Below are 8,548 nucleotides of genomic sequence, written 5' to 3'. Positions count from 1 at the left end.
AATTGATGACGGTGAAATCAACCCCAAATCGAATCAGTTACCAGCCAAAACAGAACCATCAAAGACAGGAAATGGCATTGCTTTCATTAGTGTCAAAATAACGTATTCTGTGGTGGTTTAGAAATGCAGTGACAATTTTTCGTCTGAATAGGGCCGCATTTACTCCACAAGGGATGGCAAACTGATGTGGGCCAGCACTGACTGTACAGCAGGACCAGTGAACAAGGCCAGACCTACGACTTCTGCCAGTAGCATTATGAAGACAAGTAGACACAGAGTTGGTCCATTAGCCTCCATCTTAACTAGACTACTTGACAGACTGAGGACAGTGCACCCTGCTGGAAGAATAAAAAATAATAATAATACATTTCATAATAGAATTTCTTAGATTTATTTTATACACATATACATATTGCATACAAATATACACAGATGTAATATACAAATACACAGGGTTTAATATCTATCTTTTACATGTACAGTATATAACCAGAGATATACAGCATCAGTTTACATACATTGTCAGGGACATGCTCATGAGGATAACATAACATATATGTTATATTCAGAACACAAAGCATTCCAGGGTGTGACAGGAGCCCATGGGCACGGTATGAGGTCCACAGACAGGTATGAAGACATGGACGTTGAGGGCGTTGGCCGGGCCAGCGGGCCATCTAAATGTGTCCGTCCCAGACCCGGTTCAGATGGTTCAGTCTGTGGCAGTAAGAGGTCTTAGCCTTGTTTCTGATCCATTTGTGATACCATATAAATGGTCAACACAGGCACATCGGGAACCAATAGAAAACACACGCCAACCGACAAAGAATTATTCCCCCCCCTCCCCCATGAATCAAGATGGAATGTGATTACCTGTTGTAATAGATTTACATGGACAACTTTTCTAATACTATAGCCACCTACACTATCCAACTGGAAGGTTCGCCCAGCTTATCTCGGCATCTCTATTGGTCCTGTTGAAGATGGGAAAGGCTAATTGGCAGCCGTTCTGAGGTTCCTGTTGGTCAAGGTGTGGGTTGACCCCGCCGCCCGTGGGTGGGACTGCTGTCAGAGCCAGATCTCGTCACTGCTCATGCTGTTCACCTTGTAGATGTAGCCAATCATAGGGTAGCGTGCAAAGCCTGGAGGCAAGTTCAACAACAAATGACAAATCAGAACCTCACACACACACACACACACACACACACACACACACACACACACACACACACACACACACACACGTCTGTTTTTACATCCTCATGGGGACCTGAAAATCATAATTGCATGCTCCCTTGCCCTGATCTTAACCCTAACCCTAACCTAACCCTAACCTAAACCAAACCAAACCCTAACCTTAACCTAAATAAAGTAACATTTATGCCTAACCTTAACCCTAAACATAACCAACAACGCCTGGACCTTAGAGAACCCCTAAATCTAACTCTAAAATGTATTGTAAGTTTGACCCTAAACCTAAACCCTAAGCCGGAAATTGACTTTTGTCTCATGTGGCCCTCCAAAATGTCCCCACAAGGCATGTTTTTCAGGGTTTACTATACCTATGGAGACATTCTGCCCCCAAGAGGATATAAAAACAAGCACACACACACTTATGCATAAACAAATTGAAACTATTCCCAACCACTTAAAATATATAAACAGAAAGTCCTTAATATGCGTGGGGAGGCCAGAAGGGGCCCAAAATGTCAGTGACAGGAAATGGACCCAAGCCCCACGGCTCATCTCACCCCTGGCAGCGTAGGCGGCAGACAGGTCCTCATCTTCCTCATCGTCCCTCCTCGCCTCACCCAGGCGATGTCTGGCGGCCTCCCGTGCTACAGGGAGACAGCGAGAAGTTGGGCAACGGATGGGAGGGAGCCACTGGGACTCAGGGACAGGAGCCGATGCCTGGGGCACCAAAATGGCCGCTCAGTTTCCATCTGACTGTCTTACCTTTACGCAGGGTGTTGAGGTCGTTCAGTTGTAGGTTGGAAGGTAAGGACATGTTCTCTCTGGGTAAATGCATCTTGTCAATCTTCACAGTGGGCGACTCGATACTGAAACAACAATCGTGAGGCTTGTTCATTAGAGCCCATCGTAGGAAAACAACCTTGCAACAAAAGTGAGTTTCTTATTGGTAAGTTAGGCACGTCCCCACTCATTTTGGTTTATTTTTGTTTCCTATTGAACACACCCATGTGAATCATCTTAATATACAGACACTTACCTTGTAAACTATACTGTAAAAGCATATAGAGAAGCATTATTGTACATGCATTCATACAGAATGTACTTTTGTGTACAATACAAAGGCATCTAAAGAAACACACACACACACGACAGATAGAATGACTAAATCAAGTGGCTTACCGTTTCTTCTCCATTATAATCTCTATTGGCTCATCTGCAAAAGACACAAACACAATCTTTAGTGACATGTAGCACCCATTCGATTTCATCAACAGAATACAGCTGTTCCCACTCAGCCATCTTGCTTGTACCCGCATCTCACCGACGATGGCTTTCGTCTTGTTCTTGTGCAGAAGGCAGAGCACCAGAAGGCTGAGGACGAGGAGGGTGATAAAGCCCACAGCGCCCCCTGTCAGGATGCCCAGTACTGACACCTCCACCCTGGACTGGAGGAATTCTGGGAAGTACAGGAACAGGAGGGAAATGAATAGACAGATTTTGATCTGGACAGATAAAGAGGCTTTACACATTGTCAAGATGAGCCAAGGCAAGACTAACTCAGCTTTCCTGATTATACATCCAACCCTCGGCAGAAAAGAAAATACACACGCAAGCACAGTTTGACTCTAGTCGTCAAAATAGTGAAAATAAAATGGCGAAAGTGATATTAACCTGTCAGACCTGCCAAAGTTAGGTTGCTTTGCACAGCACCAATACTGTTACTGGCATTCACAGAGACATTTCCTGACAGGCTGCCTAGGTTAACCCGAAGTGTGTGGTTGGTCAGCCAGGGATAGCTTCTCGAGTCCAGGATGAGGAAGTCGGATGTGTTGGCCACCTGCTGGCCCGAATGGTCCACCCAGGTAATGTGGGCGGGGGGGTTGGATCGTACCAAAGCAAAGAGGACCAGGGAGAGGCCGGGTTCTGAGGTTTCTGTGTAGTGTGCAGTCACACGCAGAATCTCTGGCTGGACTGGGATGTCAAAGGCAGAGGACACAAAGACGATCACGTGAATGGCTGGCATTCAGTTCCCTAGATCGGTGAAACCAAAGGAGACGCTGATGAAATACCATTGTGGCCAACTGGCCCAGTGAAAATAATCCCAGTGAAGACAGAGGAACTGGACTGGGTTTGGTCATTTGTTTACATCTGGCCTTAAAGGAGAATATAGCATTTTTCCAACTTGATATTAGATGGTTTCTCACCCTGAAGGTAGACTATGGGCCGAGAAAACTGTGATCCATGGTTACAGCCACTACCAACATCACGGTTGGCGACAGTTAGCTAAAAAAAAAAAAATTGATGGAAGAAATCAGGGTGTGTAAGCATGCGCAGCCTAACATCAAATGGAAAAACATCAAATTCTCCTTTAACTGTAAATATAATTGAAAACTAAACAGCCACGGAGAGTCATGTAAACACATTTTCCTTGCCACGAACAGCCAGTCAATCCATATGCAACTCCACTCACACTGCACATTGAGAGTGACGGTGGCGTTGTAGCTCTCTCCACTGTGAGGGCCAGAGACGGCGCACACCAACTCCCTGTCCCACTTCCTGGCTCTCAGAGAGAAGGTGCTGTTGTGCTTGGAGTTCGGCTTCGTCATTCCAGACTCCTCGTGTGAGGTGATCATCAGGCGCCCTGCTGCATGTTTCTCGGACGGTGGTCTCTGGCGTTCCCCGTTGAGGTACCACGTCAGCAGGGGCGGGGCCTGAGGATTCCAGCCCTCCGATTGGCAGTTGAACTTGTGGGTGACATTCTCTTTCAGAGTGAGTGCAGCACGATGCTGACCATCTATTTTGGGGACATGTTCAATTGCACCTGGAATGTGGAGATGTTAAAAAATATGAAGTCCATGTCAATCAAGCTTTCAGTTGTTTATTGTGCACATCTTCACCACCACACCGTAAAGCAGCATTTCTCAAACCCTGGTCGTGGACCACAGCCGGTCCATGAAGGAATGCCTGCTGTCCGTGACACAATCCTAATAGGAAGTTCAACAGATTGCATGTAGCCAGAGGCACGCACATACTAGCAAGTGAATTTAGCAGTTGGCACATAAAGTGCTTTACACTTCACTTCTACAAATTAACTAATTCTAGCTTTTGAATGGTATGAGCTATCCACAAGGCGAGACTCCCATTTAAGGCGAGACTCCCATTTAAGGCGAGACTCCCATTTAAGGCGAGACTCCCATTTAAGGCGAGACTCCCATTTAAGGCGAGACTCCCATTTAAGGCGAGACTCCCATTTAAGGCGAGACTCCCATTTAAGGCGAGACTCCCATTTAAGGCGAGACTCCCATTTAAGGCGAGACTCCCATTTAAGGCGAGACTCCCATTTAAGGCGAGACTCCCATTTAAGGCGAGACTCCCATTTAAGGCGAGACTCCCATTTAAGGCGAGACTCCCATTTAAGGCGAGACTCCCATTTAAGGCGAGACTCCCATTTAAGGCGAGACTCCCATTTAAGGCGAGACTCCCATTTAAGGCGAGACTCCCATTTAAGGCGAGACTCCCATTTAAGGCGAGACTCCCATTTAAGGCGAGACTCTCAGGAACACAGTGTATTAATCTGCTTCATAGGACACATTGACCATGACTGTGGCTAATTTGCAATTGAAAGCAATTCATGTCCTCTTTTCTACACCCAGTAATGGCTTGATACTGGGTTGATACCTTCCAATTGCAATTTGTTTGTCTACTTAAAAAATAGAACATGTGTTATTTAATTGGGTTTACTACAAATCCTAGATTCCCACTCTACCAGGGAGTTTTCCTAGCCACTGAGCATCAATACATTGTTGTTACTTTCCCTTTGGTGTTTTAGGCTGGGTACAAAAAGGGCTTTATAAAACACATCTGATTGTGATCATTATTAGAGGAGTAGCCTTTTAAACAAATGCACTCTTATTTAATCACATTACTTAACAAGCCCAAATTGATCCCAAGCAGTCCCCAGAGGAATAATGGCAGTTCCTGGCACAAAACATTTTGAGAAACGCTGCTGACTATTATTCCTAATCTCTGTTGTTGTGTGTCATGTGACTGACCTGTCCAGACCCAGGCCAAGGTGTTCATCAGCAAGACGGAGGTGCCTGGCCCCTGTTTCACACACACCCACTGCATGTTCACCTATAGGACCACACCAACACACACTCACCCGTTATCTGCCATGACACACACACACACACACACACACAGTAAGCAATGGCTCTCAAGTGACTGAATTAGGAGACCCGATACTTCAGAGACAGAAGAGGAGATTGTGATTACAAGAGACAGGGAGGAACAATCCCCCAGTCACAGAGAGGAGGTGGCGAACACAAGATGAGACAGGGAGGAGCGATCCCTCAGACACAGAGAGGAGGTGGCAAACCTAGCGAGCAGAGAAACTGTCCTACACATTTCTTTATTGTGCAGCTTTCGGGAAATTCACCTCAAACAAAACAAACCACAATCAAGACGTCAGCACATGGGTACATTAATACAGTACATACATAAATCACAGGAAATTATTACTGTAAACCAAACATATACAGGAGGTGGACAAAATAATGGAAACAACTAACAATATATTAATACGAAGGACCTAATAAGGAGTACGGACTCCCTATGCCTTCAGAACAGCTCCTGTCCTTCTTGGAACGCTGTCATACAAGTCCTGAACTGTGTTTATCAGGATATTTATCAGGATATAAGCTATAGGCTTATTAGGGTAAGAAGAAGAAAAGCCTCCGGTTCTTCGGGGGATGAAAGGGCTGAAAATCTACTTGGCACTCTGCCCTCCAGAACCTCCCGTAAAGGTTGAATGATGTTCAGATCTGGTGATTCTGGAGGCCATGGAAGGCATCTGGTGTCATCCTGGTTTTCATAATCACACTCTTGAATATGTTTAGGTTAGGGTGTGGGGGCACTGTCACACTGGAATATTGGAACATCATGAGGGAACAGTACTTTAACCATAGGTTGCACCTGGTCCTGTAAAATGGCCTCATATTTCTTGGCAGATATACGACCATGCTGAGCAATCATCAGACCAAAAAGACTCCCACAAGATGGCTGCCGATACCATTACAGATCCTCCACCATGTTTAGCATTGGCAGCAGACATTGTGGGCTTAAGGCGCCCTTTGGCTTTCACAAAATGTAAACCCGTCAGTTTGTATGAAATAGGGTGAAAAACGACTCATCGTTACTTTTTTGTTTGCCCAAGGTCAGGTTTTGTGTTGCTTACACCAACATGTGTCTTTGTGTGTTGGCCTTGGATACAAAGCTTTTGTTAAGAATAGGTCAAAGTTGCTGATCAGATTTTTGAGGCTGTGATTTTGGGGCACTGAGCAACTATTGTCCTGATACCTGTATTTGTTTGGTCATTATGGGATATCGTGTGTAGACTGATGAGGGAACATTTTGAATCCATTTTAGAATGAGGCAGTTAGGTAACAACACGTTTAAAAAGTGAAAGGGACAGAATCCTCTCCAAATGCACTGTTGATGTACAGTATATACAATCAACTAGATGATAAGAGTAAGTGGATCACGCTATTCACAAATACACCCTGTCTAGACTAGGGAACATTTCAGGAACATTCTTGCTTATTCAGTGATTCTGGTTTGAGGATTGCCACATTTCCTGATGCAGGGAATAGGGAGAGAAATGTATAAACCGTTCCAGGAATTCTGAATCCCTCCTTCGGTCTACAATAATTCCCTGGTTGTAAAAGTTGGATGTTTGAACCATGTTGTGCCAAACAATCTTTGTGGACCTGGTAGTACAAAAACACATGCCTGTTTAAGGAGCTATCTTTAATTTCACAGTAAACATATCCAATTCAAATACACAAGCAATTCATAATTCCATTGGTTTCGGGGATAACATTATTGTACATGGCATTGACAGTGTAAACGACAGTCATCCGTCCAATAACGGCAGATCTAGACACTGGCATTGGTCGTCGTCATAGCAGACTCTGACGACGGATGGGGCTGTAATGGGCAAAATGACTCCCTACCAGGACTCGGACTAGACTACATCAAAATTAACACAAAAAATTATCTATGCGGGACTGCATGCAGTATGAAAACAAACACATGGACGGACGGGCAGAGGGCAAAGCATATAGCCCTATCAGGCAGACAAACACGGACTCATTATAACAAAATCTCTTCTTCCCACTCTATATCTCTCCCTCACACAAACAAACATACACATGAGTGTTACCTTGGCACAGTCTGCAGATGGTGGTGGGATGATTCAGCCTGCCGGTCCTCCATTCATGCTGGGTAGGCTAGCAGAGAAGAAGCAGCCCCCGCTGGCTCACTCAGCTAAGCACACACACACACACACACACACACACACACACACACACACACACACGATCCTGACTGCAGCGAGCTGCATTTTGCGGCTGACGCAGGCAGTCATGCTGTCGCCACACAGACGAGAAAGCAGGGTGAGGAAAGACGAGAGAGGAGGGGGAGAAAAGAAAGGAATAGCTAGGCAATGCATCCGTCATTACGGAAAGAAGCCAAACTGAAAGAAAAGGGGAGGGGTGGATGAGGGACAAGGTGCCAGTAGGCACCGGATGCAGATTATATTGACTTTTCCATCAAGCGTGACCATCTTCCAATCCCTGCCTGCATAGATATACACAGGGCTTCACAGATCTGTGCTCAGCAGCCGCCACCTGAAAAGCCACTGCAGTGCAGCTCTACAGACTGCTATGGACAGAGCAAACAAGCTGATCGCAGAGCACTGCAGCCTAGAGAGGGATGTTGTAGATCAATATCTTAACAGCTCCATTCTTCCCTTCTGCTAAGTGTTCCTGTGTCAGGGAGCATATAAGTTATTTTACTTAGTAGAGCAGACCATTTTTAAAGTAAGATCTCAGCGATTTCAGATTTCTATTAAATATCACCTATGATTATTTACAATATGTGTGAAATAAATGTATTGTCTGGAAATGTTAGTAACTAAAAGCAGGTGTTGGGTATTGGAATGAAGTGGGCATTCCCAATCAACAGATTGGCATATACCGGTCATAAAAACATGTATAAACGTAGACCGCTGACTAGCTGTCCCATCAAACGATTAGTTTGTTTATTCTGCTCAAGACCTCTGAATGGTCTGTCTGATGCCGGTTTCACTTGCTAGTCAAAAGTTGGAAACGGGGCTCAAACCAGCTAACCTCTGAACACAAAGACGACTTTCACCAACATAAGTGTTGTTACCATTGCCCCCAGAAAAGCAACAGCCCTGGCAGAACCAGAAGCAAAAAAATATGTTAAAGTCTCAGAACGAGTGACATACTAGCCATTTCACACCCGTTACACTCACCTCCCTTTGACCTCC

At 45.1% G+C, this 8,548-nt stretch overlaps 1 protein-coding gene across 1 annotated transcript; it reads right to left on the bottom strand.

The window, feature by feature from the left end:
• Positions 1 to 404: 404 nt before the first annotated feature.
• On the bottom strand, positions 405 to 7,441 carry LOC105011107 (transmembrane protein 25; the record flags this gene model as incomplete). Its single annotated transcript, XM_034293551.1, has 9 exons — positions 405 to 1,142; positions 1,752 to 1,838; positions 1,957 to 2,060; positions 2,374 to 2,407; positions 2,516 to 2,650; positions 2,866 to 3,165; positions 3,665 to 4,015; positions 5,247 to 5,328; positions 7,418 to 7,441. Coding segments are annotated over 9 exons (1,191 nt in total), but the record flags the coding sequence as incomplete, so codon positions are not given.
• Positions 7,442 to 8,548: the final 1,107 nt, after the last annotated feature.

Source organism: Esox lucius, chromosome 1 (assembly GCF_011004845.1).
Source record: "Esox lucius isolate fEsoLuc1 chromosome 1, fEsoLuc1.pri, whole genome shotgun sequence".
NCBI classification, from domain to species: Eukaryota; Metazoa; Chordata; class Actinopteri; order Esociformes; family Esocidae; genus Esox; species Esox lucius.
The sequence above is the reverse complement of the archived record's forward strand: the minus strand, read 5'-3'. Positions and strand labels throughout refer to the sequence as shown.